This window comes from Chinchilla lanigera, unplaced genomic scaffold (genome assembly GCF_000276665.1).
Source record: "Chinchilla lanigera isolate Chin_1 unplaced genomic scaffold, ChiLan1.0 scaffold00077, whole genome shotgun sequence".
NCBI classification, from domain to species: Eukaryota; Metazoa; Chordata; class Mammalia; order Rodentia; family Chinchillidae; genus Chinchilla; species Chinchilla lanigera.
The window spans coordinates 9,701,982-9,718,185 of NW_004955478.1; the positions used below are offsets into that span (position 1 = coordinate 9,701,982).

Below are 16,204 nucleotides of genomic sequence, written 5' to 3' on the forward strand. Positions count from 1 at the left end.
CTAAATTGCTTGTTCTTAGGTTGTTCAGTGTTTTTGCATCTTCTTGGTTTAGTTTTGGTAATTTGTATGAGTCTAGGAATTTGTCCAATTCTTCAGAATTTTCCAACTTATTGGAATACAATTTTTTTTTTTTTTTTTTTTGGTTTTGGTTTTTCTCTGGTACCAGGAACCGAACTCACGTCCTTGCGCTTGCCAGGCAGGCGCTTTGCCGCTGAGCTAAATCCCCAGCCCCTGGAATACAATTTTTTATAATAGGTACTTACAGTGCTTGTTGTAACTTCACCTTTTTCATTTTTAATTGCACTGATGTGATTTTTCTTTCTCTTAGTTTTTCTTGGGTTTATCTATTTTGTTTATTAAGAACCAGCTCTTACATTTGTTGATGCTTTGTACTGTTATTTTAGTGTCAATTTCATTGATTTCTGCTCTAATCCATATGATTTCCCTTTTCAATCTGGGTTTGGGCTTTGGTTGTTGTCTTTTCTCAAGTATCTTGAGGTTCTGCACAGGGTCATTTACTCGAGTAAATTAATTTACTGCCATGAGCTTCCCTCTTAAGATTGCTTTCATAGTGTCTCAGAGTTTCCAGTGAGTTGTACAGAAATTTTCATTAACTTCTGTAAATTTTTAAATGTCTTCCTTGATTTCTTCTGTGGCCCACTTCTTGTCTAGGAGTGTGCTATTAAGTTTCCAAGTGCTTCTACCTCTTCTGTCACTGATTTCTAATTTCACTGCACAATGGTCTGATAGTACACATGGAGTGATTTCAATTATTTTGTACATATTTAAGCAGGCTTTGTGGCCTAGTATGTGATCTATTTTGGAGCACGTATCATGTGCTCCATCATGTGCTCCAGAAATAGGGTGCGATACTCTGTAGATTTCTTTATTGATTTTTCATTTAGTTGATCTATCTCTTTGAAAATATGGGGTGATAAAATCCCATTATGACTGTGTCCACATTTATTAAATCTTTTATGCTCAGCAGCATTTTTTTGGAAAGCTAAGTGCTTCAGTATTCAGTGCAATTTATATGTATTATCTCACCTTGTGGGATTGTTCTCTTATGTAGTATATAGTGACCTTGTCTCTTCAAATTAGTTTTAGCTTGAAGTTTATCATGTCTGAAATTAAAGTGCTACCTGTGCTTCTTTTCATGGTACTTGTGCATGAAATATTGTTTTCTATCTTTTCATTTTTAAGTTTATGAATATCTTTTGGGGTTAGATGAGTTTCTTGAATGCAACCAGCTGTTGGGTTCTGTTTATTTGATCCCTTCTGCCAATCTGTGTCTTTTAATTAGAGAGTTGAAGGCATTAACACTGAGAGATATTACTGAAATGTGTTATTTACCACCATTGCATTCTTTCTCTGATGGTGACTCCTCTGTTTTTCTTTTCCTGGCGTTTTTGTTGTTTATCCATTAACCTTACTTGGTGTTTTCACTTCATCTGGATTTTTCACTTTTTGGTTTCATTTTGTTTTTGTCTAAGATACTCTTAAATATTTTCTGGCCTGCTAATCTTGTAATTATATACCTCTTGAGCCGGTCTTTTTCATCAAATGTCCTTATTTCTGCATCTATTTTGAAGGAAAGCTTTGCTGGATATGTTAATCTAGGATGGAAGTTATTTGCTCTTAGGACTTGAAATATTTCACTCCAAGCTCTCCTGGCCTTCAAGGTTTATGTTGAGAAGTCTGCTGTAATTATAATTGGTTTACATTTATATGTAATTTTTTGTTTTTCTCTGACTGCATTCAAAATTCTGGGGGTTATTGGGGAGATATCTGAAAATTTAATAAGGATATGTCTTGGTGAGTGTATTAGTCATTGCTTACTAGAGTCAGATGTACAAGAATGTAAAACATCTGTCTGCATGCTGGAGACCCAAAGGATCCAGTTGAGAGCCCATAGCCCATAGCAGTGTCATGTGAAAGTCCATATCAGGAGCCCGAAGGATCCACCATGGGAGACTGAAGAACCTACACTGGAAAGGCCCAAGGGCCAGTGCTGGAAGTTGAAGTGTCTGTGCCAAAGGGCTGAAGAATCCAAGTCAGAAGGCTGAGGGATCTGCACTGGAGGTCAGGAGACAATATCTAAGATGAAGACAAGGGCTGAAGCTCCTCCAAAGAAAGAAAACAATTAAAGCTCCTTCAAAGAAAAACTGCTGAAACTCTGGTGAAGAAAAGCAGCTGCAACAAAGCTCCTTTAAGGACCATCACCTGACATCCTTCCCTCCCATTCTTTTATACCATTCTGATAACCACGCTAACTGAAATCAGCGGGACATTCTCACTCAAGTTGACAATGAGTCAGTTAACTACCACAGTAAGCTGCTTTTTTCATCGTAGTACTCTGGTGTTCTGGTAGCCTTGCTTACTTGTATGTTCAATTCTTTTCTCACTTGGGAAATTTTCTGCTATAATTTCTATAAACCTATTAATAATTAATTCCATCTATGTTATCTTCTAGCTTTTTCCTAACTCTAACTAGTCTTAGGTTGCTCTTTTTAGTGATGAAACTTCTTAGTGTCATGTGGTAGCTGTTGGATGATCTCTTCTTGTTCTCTTTTTTGTGGCTGCCCTGAGTACTTCTTCATAATCAACCATTTGTCCTCAAATTCAAACACTTCTTTACAATGGTCATTTCTGCAATTTATGAATTCTATAGTTTTTTATTTCAAATATTTCTGTCTGCTAACTTTTCAAGGATTCTCATCTTTGGTGAATTTGTCATTTATGATTTGAACTGATTCGGTCAACTCTTCTAATTTTTTACGTATTTCCCCAATTAGATACCTTTAGTAGTACGAATGATATTTGTGAACTTTTGGTCCATTTTTTCTAGGAGCTCGTCTATTTTATTCATCTTTTCTGTAACCATCTCAAAGAATTCCACCAGCTGGTATTTCCTTTTCTTTCCACTTGTGTCCCCTTTAACTGCCTTACAGGAGTTGGGAGACCTTGACAGTCTTCTGCTGACTTGCTTTCCCATGTTGCTGTGTGACTGTATATCCACTGATTATTGTCTATGATCTTTAGGAAGTCCATGTATTGTCACAGATAGAAAACCACTATTTAAGAGCCAGGGATTTAGTTCTGTGGCACAGCACCTACCTGGCAAGTGTGAGGTCCTGAGTTCAATTTCTGTTACGCTCCCCTCCCAAAAAATGAAAGCCAATAGTTATCCACTACTACGTTACTTTGGCTATAGTAATAAATACAGTGCCATTACTGGCATCAAATATCAACTGGGTATTGACAAACCCTAGAAACAACTCATAAACATCCCTTAACCAGAACTACAAGATCACTAGTTTCTGTTGGGTGTAGGTAGTAATGTCAGACCTCAAAGATACTACTTGAGTAATTATGTATTCCTTCAGGTTCACACCCTTTGATGATTTTGCCCAACAGATTACAGGCCCTATGAACTTTCTAGTCTGATCCTGGGCCTCCCAAAAGATTCCTATTTAGCCCTCCCTCTTCTCAAAGCCTATCTCTCAAGGATTTCTCACACCCAGCCTCTGTGATAGGGTAATACTTCAGTCCTGAAGCAAAATTCTCCTGCTAGGATGGGTTTCTTCTTCAGTCAGGTGGGTGTGTTGGCAGTCAGCTCTGATGCCATGTGCTGAGGAGACCCCAGTAGTGGGCCCTGGCACCAATGAGTGGGAGTGGGGTGCTCAGGCTGGTCAGTGTCAGGGTGAGTCTCCCCCCCCCCATCCTGGCTGGAAGCACAGACCCTGGTGGCATTGACTGGGGGACAGTGCAAAACCTTTTTAATTTGACATGATTGCTGCCTGTATGCCCACCAACAGATTAATGAATAAAGAAAATGTGGTATTTATACACATGGAGTACTACTCTGCTACAAAGGACAATAAACTTGGGTCAACTGTAGAAAAATGGATGCACCCTAAGAATATAATGTTAATTGAAATAAATCAGACACACAAGTTAAATGCCACAGTTTCTCTTATATGAGAAACAAAAAAACTCAAAATAAAAGATAAATAATAAGAAAAGGAAAAGATCTAGGAAAGATCTAGGAAAGATCTAGGAAAATAGATCTTTCTCAAATGGGCAGAGATCAAGAAATGGAGGGGGAAGTAGAAGGAGATAAACAATTCTGAAAAAAATCATTAAGATGTGTTATGTACATGTACCAACTCCCCACAAGGAATGTAAACATTATGTACTACAAACATGTGCCCCCCAAAAAAATAAATTTAAAAAGAAACAAAGTAATTAAAAATACTGGCCAGAATGTGGGGAACAGGAACCCCTCTACATTTTGTAAACTAGTAAACCACTCTGGCAATCAGTATGGACATTCCTCAAAAAATCAAAAATAGAAAATCCATTCAACCCAGCTATTCATCTACTTGTATGTTTCTGAAGATTAAAGATTCATATCACAGTGCTACATGTACATTCATGCTTATAAAAGCATAGTTCATAACAGCTAAACCTTGGACAGGGCCTATACATCCATCAACAGATGAATGGATAATAATATATGTATACATAATGGAGTAGTACTCTGCTATAAAGGATAAATTTGCACCACTTTTAAGAAAATGGATGCACATCAAATCCATAATATTAAGTGAAATAGATTAAACACACAAGGTTATATAACCTGTGGTTTCTCTCATATGAAAAATCCAAATTATAAATGAATTAAAGAGCAATAGAAAAGACAATAAAAAAGAAAGAAATCTTTTTCAAATGGGAAGGGGCTCAAGAGATGAAGACAGTGGGAATGAGAGAAGGAAAGGGGATGTAAAAAGGATTAATATGTGTCATGTACATGTGCCATCTACCCAGAATGAATGTATTCATTATGCATTGCAAACTGGTACCAATGAAAAGAAATTTAGATGACAATCCTGTGAGGTAGCTATCATTACACTGACATAGCAAGCATTTTTTTAAACTGGTGATTAAACTGGCTAAGAACCTCCCACCATTGCAGGAGTGACAGTGAGCCTTGGGAGCCTCAGGAGCCTCAGTGAGCTGCTCAGAAGGGGAGAAACTCGTGCCCCACACCCCCACCACCATTGCAGGAGTGACGGTGAGCCTCAGGAGTATCAGGAGCTTCAGAGAACTACTTGGTAGGGGAGAGACTCTGTTCCCAACTCCCCAACCATTGCAGGAGCCACACTGAGCCTTGGAGGCTCAATGATCCACTCAGGAGGGGACAGTCACTGCCCCCCAAACACCACCATTGCAGGAGCAACAGTGAGCCTTGGGACCCTTAGAAGTTTCAGTGAACTGCTTGGGAGGGGAGAAACTCAGCCCCCTAACCCCCCATGCACCACTACAGGAGTGACAGGGAGCCTCAGGAAGCTCAGTAAGGAATGCAGGTGTGGAGAAACCCCAGCCACAGGCCCTCTTCCATCCAGGGAGCCTTGGTCTGGAGGAACCCTGGTGCCTGGCCCATACTGCTACACTTCAGATCAGGCAGCCAGCATGGAAAGTACTCAGAATGCAGCAACTATCTTGTCCACAGTAACTCAAGGTAAATCCACTCTAACAAAGGGAAACACTTGGCATACAAAATCCTAATTTATGATTTTTTTTTCTGTTATATAACTGTAGACTTTGCTCCTATGGTCTAAAGTACAAAATTAATAGTTATGACAGTTGTTTCTAAATGGTGCTTATTACTAACTTACTATGCTAGCTAAGATGTCATATCTGTAGTAATCAGCTGTTCTCCTTTGTGTAACAGTATTGGGAAGCTCTAGGATAATAACATTACCACAGTCCTACACCAAAAGACTGGGGAGGGAAGCAAACAGAAGCCAACATCCCATTGTCAATAACTTAGGAAGGTAGGATGTTAGGACACACAAAGAATCTCCTACACACAGAACATATCCTTGAAGTACAGACTTTTCCTGGAGAGGCCTTGATATTAGTGATATAGCTACCTACTACCAAAACTCACAAGGATTACCACAGAAAACAAAAGAAAAAATTATTTTGAAATAGAAAATGTCAAAATGAAGAAACAAACTGCAATCCCAGACCTCCAGCCCACCCAGAACAAATTCAGGAGAAATCAATATAGAAGATATTGGAAATCACACACTTGAAATTTCTGAACTGATAACAACTGAAGTGAAGAAACAACTCCATTGGGTGATAGAAAAAATCAGATCAGAAATAATCTCTCAGGTAAAAAAAAAATGACAACCATAATAAAAGAATTGCTCAGCATATCTAAAGAAGGCATAGATTAAAAAATAGAGAAGCATAGAAAAACAATAGAAACCCTGAATGAAAAATTAGGAAATAATTAGAATGCATGAAACAGATTCAAAGTGATATCCAAAAAATTAAAAATTCCATTCAAAGCTAGCAAAACCACTTGAACGAAACTGAAGATAGACTTTCAGACCTTTGAAGACAGGATTGCAGCATAGAGATCATGAAAGGAAAGATCTCTCAAAAATAACAAGGAACCAGTACATAACAATTCAATAGCTGGAAGATGATGGAAAGAAAAACAAAATAAGACTGATATGTGTCAATGAAAAAGCAGGCGTCAACACAAATGATATAAATAGACTATTTGCAGAATAGCACAAAATATCTCAAGCATGGGAGAAGAATGTGACATCTATATAATAAGTGAGGCATATAGAACTCCAATTAGACATAACCAAAATAAACCTACATTAAGACATGTAATAATCAAGATCCCAGAAATGCAGCACAAGAATAGACTATTAAAAGCTGTTAGAGAAAAGAAACAGATCACCTCTAAAGAAAAGCACATCAGAATCATGGAAGATTTCTCAAAACAAACCATCAACTCAAGAAGAACTTGGAGTGACGTATTTCATGTCCTGAAAGAAAACAATTTCCAATGCAGATTGATGTACCCTGCAAAACTATCTCTTAAAACTAATGGAGAAATAAGATACTACTTCCATGAGAAAAAAACAAATGAAGAAACTCATGACCACCAAACTAACCCTACAAAGAGTACTGAAAGAAGAAAGAAACTGCCAGGCAGGGAAAGCAATTAAACAAGGGGAAAAGTAGGGAACCACCAGCAGGAAAAGAACATGACAAAGATAAGCCAATACATAACAGTAATAACCATTAATGTAAATGGCCTCAATTCACCAATCAAAAGAAACACACTGGCAGAGCAGATCAAGAAACAAAATCCAACAATATGCTGTATAAAAGAAACACATTTAACTCAAAAGGAAATCTATAGACTGATAGTCAAAGCATGGAAAACAATATTCCATGTGACAAGAATCCAGAAAAAAGCAGGGGTAGCTATTCTATTTGCAGACAATGTAAACTTCAAACCAAGAATGATCAAAAGAGACAAAGAAGGACACTATATACTTGTTAGGGAAAAACCGCAAAAGGAAGAGATAACAATCACAGATATATATCCACAAATACAGGAGCACCCAATTATATAAGACAAATAGTAATGGACATGAAAAATCAAAAAAATAAAAACACAGTCATAATAGGGGACTTTAACTCCCCACTGTCACAAAAAGATAGATCATCTAGAGAAAATATCAGCAATGTAATAACAGAACTGAGCCAAACTTATCATCAAATGGACTTAGTAGACGTTTATAGTTTTCCATCCAACAATATCAGAATACACATTCTTCTCAGCTGCACATGGACATTCTCTAAAATACACCATACACTACTCCACAGAAAATGCTTAAGTAAATGCAAAGGAATTGAAATAATCCCATGCACATTATCTGACCATAGTGCAATAGAATTAGAAATTATTGACAAAAAAAAAAATCACAAAAGCTCCATAAACACATGGAAATTAAATAACAACCTCCTGAACAATGACTTGGTCACAGATGAAATTAAACAACACTCATAATCAAACAAAAATGCAGATACAACTTACTGGAACCTGTGGGATGCAATGAAAGCAGTACTTAGACTGAAATTTATAGCAGTGAATTCTCTCATCAGGTAAACAGAAGGAGCAAAATAAACAACCTTATGCTGCACCTCAAGCTTCTAGAAAAAGAAGACCAAGTCAAATCCAAAGCCCAAAGACAGGAGGAAATTATAAACATCAGAGCAGAAATTAAAACAATGGAGACTAAGAAAACAATATAAAGAATTAATGAATTGAAGGGTTGGTTCTTTGAAGTAATAAATAAAACTGATAAACCCCTAGGAAACCTTATCAAAAGAAAGGAAAGAAAAAACTCCAATTCATGCATTAAGGAATGAAAAGGATGAAATCACTACAGATCCTGTGGAAATTCAGAAAATCATTAATACCTACTTTGAAAAACCTTACTCTCATAGGATGGAAAACAGAAGAAATGGACAGATTCCTAGATATATATGAATTACTAAAGCTGAACCAAGAAGATACAAAAGTCCTGAATGATCCAATATCAGTTAAAGAAATTGAAAATGTAATTAAAAACTTACCAATAAAGAAAAGCCCAGGTCCTGATAGATTCATACGTAAATTCTACAGGAAATTTAGAGATTTAATGCCAATTCTTCTCAAAATCTTTAATGAAATTGAAAGGGAAGTAATTCATCCTAACTCATTCCTGGCTGCAAGAATACCCAGATACCAAAACCAGAGAAAGACCAACCAAAAAAGAGAACTACAGGCCAATCTCCCTAATGAACATAGATGCAAAAATCCTCAATAAAATACTAGCAAACAGAATTCAGAAAATCATCAAGATTATACACCATGACCAACTGGAATGCACAGATAGTTCAACATACACAAATGATTAAATGTAATACACCATCATCTCAATAGATGCAGAAAAAGTTTGTGATAAAGTCCAACACTCATTCATGATGAAAATGCAACAGAAAATAAGAATAGATGGTCGTTACCTCAATCTGATAAAAGCTATGACAAACCAACAACTAACATCATACTAAATGGACAAAAACTGAAAGCTTTCACTTTAAGATCAGGAATAAGGATGTCCACTATCACCACTCCTATTAAATATACCTCTGTAAATAGTAGCCAGAGCAATTAGACAAGAGAGAGAAATAAAAGGAATAAGGATAGGAAAGGAAGAAGTGAAATTATCATTATTTGCAGGTTACATGATACTGTATATAGAAGACCCCAAAAACTCCACCAGAAAGCCTAAGCATTTAATAACCAAATTCAGCAGTGTGGCTGGATAGAAAGCCAACACTCAAAAATTACAAACAACAAATTCACTGAGGGAGAAATTAGGGAAACCACACCCTTCACAATAGCTTCAAAAAATGAAATACTTAGGAATCAGTATAACAAAGGAAGTAAAAGACTTACACAGTGAAAATTACAGTACTCTGAAAAAAGAGACTGAACAGGATATCAGAAAATGCAAAGATAATTCTTCCTCATGGAGAGGAAAAACCAACATTGTGAAAATGGCCGTATTCCCAAAACTGTTATACAGATTCAATGCAATCCCAATCAAAATACCATTAGCATACCTCACAGATCTAGAGAAAACATTCCTAAAATTCATCTGGAATCAGAAGAGACATAGAATAGTGAAGGCAACCCTGGGCAACAAAGGCAAGGCAGAAGGCATCAAAATCCCTTATTTGAAATTATATTACAAGGCTACTGTGATAAAATCAGCATGGTACTGGCAAAAAAACAGACCTGAAGATCAATGGAACAGATTAGAAGATGCAGACACAACTACAAATACACTCAGCCACCTTATCTTTGACAAAAGGGCCAAACATGTGCACTGGAAGAAAGCTAGCCTCTTTACTAAATAGTGCTGGAAAAACTGGCTTTCCACATGCCAAAGACTAAAATTAGACCCATGTCTATCACCATACACTAAAGTAAAGTGAAAAATGCATCAAAGATCTAATTATTGAAACAGAAACACTAAATATCCTGGAAGAGAAAGTAGGTAGAAATCTTGAAGACATAGGGATAGGCAGAAAGTTCATGCACAAAAACCAATACTTCAAAGAATCGACAACTGGGATCTCATCTTATTGAAAAGCTTTTGCACATCAAAAGAAATCACCAGCACAGCATAAATAAAATCCATGAATTGGGAAAATTTTTAGCCAACTGTCCCTCAGACAAAGGACTTCTATCTAAAACATACAAATTATTACAAAAAATCATGCCCCCAAAATTTCTCAGATGAAGAAATACAAACAGCAAATAAACATATTAAAAACGTTCAACACCATTGGTCATTCAAGAAATGCAAATTAAAACAACACTGGGGTTCCATCTTACCCTAGAAATCAAGAAATCAACCAATAACAAATGCTGATTGAGCTTTGGGCAAAAAGGAACAAAGTTCTCCAAAGTTGGTGACAGTGTAGGCTGGTACAACCACTGTGGTAATCAGTGTGGAGATTCCTCAAAAAACTAGGATTAGAGGTCCCATTCAACCCAACCATTCCCCTGCTGGATATTTTCCAATAAGAATTGAAAACATCACACCACAGCGATATATGTGCACCCATGCTTATAGCAGCACAATTTGTCATAGCTAAATCTTGGAAACAACTCAGATGCACATCAACTGATGAATGGATAACAAAGATGTGGTATTTTTATACAATGGAGTAGTACTCAGCTATACAGAAAGATAAATGTGAGGGTTTTATAGGTAAATGAATGCAACTAGCGACCATAAACATAAGTGAAATAAATCAGACCACATGTGTAAACATCATTATTGTCTCCCTAGTGTAAGAAGCTGAAAGAGTAAATAAAATACAAAAGGTACAGTAGATATTGTGAAAGGGAAAAAATCTGTTCAAAAGGAACGAATAACTAGGATGAGGGAAAGGAAGGAAGGAAAGAAAGAAAGAGAGAAAGAAAGAGAAGGAGAAAGAAAAAAAGAAAAAGAAAGAGAAAAAATATATAAGATAATTATACTAGTAACTCCTATTGGTTTATTGAAAGGAACAGTGAATGCTTAATTTTTTTATCAATTTTGCATGCCCTACATTTGGTAATCTGAATAACTACCTTGAAGATAACAATATGCAATAAAACAACCATTGTTGATTTCTTATCATCTCGGTTTGACATTCTGTATCATTTTTATTTTTTTATTTTGGATCTCTTTAAAATAAAAAAATTAAATTGAAAAACTGCCTAAAGGTCATAGGGGTATTAAGTATTTATCCAAAAGCTAGCTCAGTTCAACTGAATGTAAGTTATCTCAATCTAACTGCTCTTTCTTCCAAATCACTTGAAATACATTTCCTACCTACCATCATATTCAGAAGGACTTTGCTCTTTGCAGAGAGCCATCATAAAGTCATCTAAATTCACCATTCCATTTTCTGTAAAATAAAGAGTTTTGATTATATATTCTGTTGTAACTTGGCAAAAGGGTAGATTTACATTTTAACTATTTAAAAAAGAAGATCTTTCATCTCATCACCCTGTTTCATATTCATATTCTGTCTGAAGATCAACATTTCTAAATTTGGTCAGTTCATTTTATTTCAACAATTATTTAGGGTATATTACTCCCAAAAACTATGTTAAGCACCACAGACACAAAAATAAGTAAGACACAGTTCCTGCTTTTCAGTAACTGTTACACACTAAGGACTGAATTAGATACTAAATTCTTAATATGAGTAAAAGAAAAAGTGTCTCTGTAGGTGGGCTATTAGAATGTTAGGGAGTCTATTTTATACCATCATAAGAACCAGTCAATATGTTATCCATTAAGATACCTGGACAATATTAACCAGCCCTGACAGATCCACATATCCCCATCCACATGCCTAGCATCCATATGGTCCAATTAACCATTTTAGGTATAAACTTCCCATAGTTTTTGTACTAATCCTGATAAACAATAGAAATGGTTTAATGACTTATTAGGTAAATATAGATAGACGTAGATACACACATAAATCTCCTATCCTATTTGTCTGAGCTAAGAAACTGTGCCCAGGTTCTGAGAATTCATATCTAATGTTATCTCCAAGTCAGTCTTTCCCCAAAGTATCTCCTCTTCCCTCTCCTCAATTGAGCTTCTGCTTTGTATAATTTTTAGTTACTAATAAAACAACTTTTCTAGCACAAGAAATTAAATTAGAAATTTAAATTCTTCCTTGAGATTAGGCTTGTGACTGAAATATGCCATCGAACATCTTGGTGGTAACCACCTTCCTTCCTTATCACAAGCTCTAAACTTCCCCGAAATTTTAAAATCGCGAATTATTTCCCCCTTGAACTCCTAGAGTACTTGCCTAGAGATTTTTATATCCCTTGGATGTTGTAGTCTTATTACCTGAACCTCTCTATAGCTACATCAGCCTCCTCTAGAATACCCAGCTATGAAAAGAACAGAAGAACCTTACTGAAATAATTCTGAGCTATGAAAGGCTTAACTCTGCCAAATCAATTCATTAGGTCAGAATTTTCAGGAATTTTTTTTATAGTTTTCCATTTTTATATCTCTTCTTCCCTAATCTTCCTTACAATGGTCCATTCTGATCCATACCTGATTGAGAGAAACTCTTCTGATAGTTAAAACTATTCCAAGAAAACATAATTTTCTCATAATTTGGTGTTATCATTCTCTTACCATTGCTAGTAGTCTCTGTCGTAATCTTCTGTAAGTCTTCATCTAATAAAGTAATTCCTAATGAAGGCAAAATGCACTGGAGTTCTTCTGGAGCAATGTAATTTTCTTGGAGCTTACTGATAGCTTCACAGACATTTTCTAAGTATATGAAAGGTAGAGGACTGGTAAGTATCAGAATTTGTGTTTATTTCATTTGTACCTAAAATTTTAATAGAGAATAAGTTTTATCTCTTCAATATTACCAAATGGAAGGACTTTTTCTCTCCGTATTTTTGTTGTCTTATATTATTTCTCTTTTAGTTCAAACACAAAACTGCCTCAAAATTCTATAAACTTATAAACTATTAGTTTGAAGAAAAGGTCTGCTCTTACACAGACAAAACTGCTTGCTTCTGATTAAAATATATCAAAACATTGATTTTTTAAATTACAGAAGTCCAAGCATAAAGTTAAGAGTTCTTTTCCTTCCCATAAATTTACCTTACCATGCATTCAGTTCACAACCTTTAAAAAATAAAACTCTAAAAGCAGATACAGTACTCATGGACATGATGAGCCTCTTAATATGATGAAATGAGATAGTATAATATCCTTCTGTGGTATTCTAGTCAAAAATTTTATAACCTGAATTTATTAAAGAAGAAATATAAGGAAAACCCAAAGTGAAGGGCATTAGATAGTCCCTAATCTTCAAAAGTGTCACAGCGATGAAAAAAATTAAGGAACCATCTCAGACTGAAAGAATCTAAGAAAATATGACAATTAAATGTAATATGTCGTCCTGGATTAGATGTTGGGTCAAAAAAATGACATTTATAGAAAGTGACAAAATTTGAATAAGGTCTATAAATTAGTAAGTAGGGTTGTATCAACGTTGATTTCCTGGTTTAGATCATTGTGTACTAACATAAGACATTAACACTTGGTAAAATTAGAGTGTATCAGGAGAATTTTTTTCCACTTTTGCAACAATTATAAATGCAAAATTAGTTTAAATTAAAAGTTAGATTTTTGAAATTCAAATCATTGCATTATTCACATTTCATAGACACCCAATTACCATCAGTTTCTTTATGGAAGTTATACCAAATAAACTATCTAATACTTCTTTATGTACAGAACATAAATACAGCAGTGAAGGATGAAATCATTTGATTTCAGTTACACAAGGAAGGTGTATAGCACTCCTTTGAAGACTTGTCTACCCACTTGCTGAATGTCTACTACTACATTATCCCATTACTCCGGGGCTTTGATTTTTATTGAAACACAGGGAACCCTCAGAAGAAGAAGGCACAGAGTAGTAGCAGCACATCAGAAAAGGAATCAGAATGAAAGTCTTTAATCCTCCTTAATAGATCATACCTGTTTTTCAACAGACTTGTTTCAATTACACATTAGTGTATGAATCACTTAATTTTCACGAGGCATCCATTATAACTATCATATTAAATACTAAATGCAATATAAAATTCAGTAAGTTTCTTTTAAAACACAGGTATTTTGATAGAAGTAGCACAAAAAGAAGTACACACATTTGTTGGAAAGGTATTGTTCATCTTTGAGGAAGACCAAAAAGCTTTAGTGACATTAGATATGTCATATTATTTTCCATCCATAAGAGATAGTATGTAAAGCACTATGAATTAAAGTGGGGGAACTCTAAATAAAAATTTCAGACTTTCTACATATTCATTTAAATAAATCATAAATATTCTCAAAGGAAAATAGGCCCTCACCTTTCTAGGGAATTTGAGTTACTCCAATTAATCACTTAATAAGCTTATAACAGAAGGTTAAACGCCCCCAAAAGGGGACATCTAAAAAGGCACCAACATCAAAGCCGTAAAATCACATACATTGGCCTAGGCATCAGAACTGCTGGTTACTCAGGAGACTGATAACTGCTTACATCTAATGACAGATAAATACTGCCCATTTCTGTGACAACTAAAGAACTCAAGGACCTCGATTCTGACTTATGTATATGGTACTGACCCAGGGTATTCATTGAAGTATTTTCCTTAGATGAAACATGTTTTAGGAGAGTGGAATGCCTTCTCACATCAGGTTGCTGAAGTTTGGGGATATCAGAAATATCAGTTTTATCCAGAGACTTTTTGAGGTTTGTAATACTCTTCAAGTTTTGTAGTTTAGACCTTGAGTCATAATTCTCAGATTTATCTGAATGTTTTTTAAAATTCATGCCATTCTTTGAGTACGGTTCACCTGGAAATTTTCTTATTTGCCCAAAATTTTTTGATTGTTTAATTTCAGAATCATTTTCTTCCACAATTTTTCCATGATATTGGGGAATTTTCTTAATTAAATTTTTAGACATTGATGATTCAGTCAGGCTGGAAGGTAAACTGTATTTCTTCTTATATCGTAGAGCGTATCTTGCTATCTTTGATAACTTTTTCTTTGAAGAAATTTCATCCAAATCTGAATCTTCCATAATTACAAAAGAAACATATTCAATTATTTTATTACCCATATAATTTTTACTATATTTCAAAAATAATGTCTTCATAAAACCCATTCAACATATTACCAATTAAATATATAAAACAAAGTTTAACAAGTTTAAAAAACTAAAAGGGCTGATCAAAATATTAAACTATTTACTAGGATATATGTTATAGTTTAATATATTTAAATATTTTAATGCAAATCCAGGGGTAAAAAGTTACACTGAAACTAAAGTGATAGCCTACTGGAACAAATCATTTTTATTCTCTGATTCTTCCCAGTTTAGAAATATATGGACCTATAAATTAATATAGATAGAAATCTCTTTAGTTCTAAAGGTACAAAACTAGAAGAAAGTTTATGAAGTTAGAATCAAAATAATTACCCTCAGAAATAGTCTCAATATTTGGGGGGAATAACTGCATGTATAAAATAACATCTTTATGAAAATATTAACCCAATATTCCAAACTAAAGTTTAACTTCCAAAATTCATATGATGGTACAGAATAATATCAGTGATACTGTCAGGTAGAAAAATCAACATTTAAACTCAAAATAAAATAAAATCCAAATATAAAACCTTAAATTATAAATCTACTAAAGGAAAACAGAGGGCAAGATTTCAAGGGATTAGTATAAACCCATGATGGTGAACCTTTTAGGGATGAGTGCCCACACTGCAACCCAAAACCCTCTTACTTATCACAAAGTCCCCATATTGTAATTAAACCTGAATACTTGGTATTAGTTTAGAAAAAATAACTCATATATTAACACCTATTCCTTAAAGAAGAATAACATGTATTCCATAGGTTTGCCACCACTGGTATAGGCAATGATTTTTTAAAATTATTTTAAAAATAAAAGAAGGAAAACATATTAACAAACAGACAGCCATTTACAAACTAGCATAAGAACAATACAAACAATATAGAGTTTCAGATAAAGTTGTAGGAAATTAACAATGGTTGTTGTATTACATACTGATATCTTCGAAGTGGTTTCTCAGGAAAACAAATAGAGACATGCAAGATTGATCAAACAAGTAATCATTAACTGTTCATTTCAGTAAAGCAATAGAAAACAGTAGTACAACTATGTTAGCTATCCTGCATATACATACATACATAA

The 16,204-nt window shown here is 34.8% G+C and overlaps 1 protein-coding gene across 1 annotated transcript in view; it reads right to left on the minus strand.

Annotated features, from left to right (window-relative positions):
- Positions 1-16,204, minus strand: part of Efcab3 (EF-hand calcium binding domain 3) — a 494,429-nt gene that overhangs the window by 417,561 nt on the left and 60,664 nt on the right. The window contains exons 14-16 of the mRNA XM_005402243.2: positions 14,598-15,050; positions 12,600-12,737; positions 11,266-11,337 (exon numbers count right to left, since the gene is read on the minus strand). Of these exons, the coding sequence (XP_005402300.2) occupies positions 11,266-11,337; positions 12,600-12,737; positions 14,598-15,050 (663 nt within the window). The remainder of the gene's footprint in view (positions 1-11,265; positions 11,338-12,599; positions 12,738-14,597; positions 15,051-16,204) is intronic.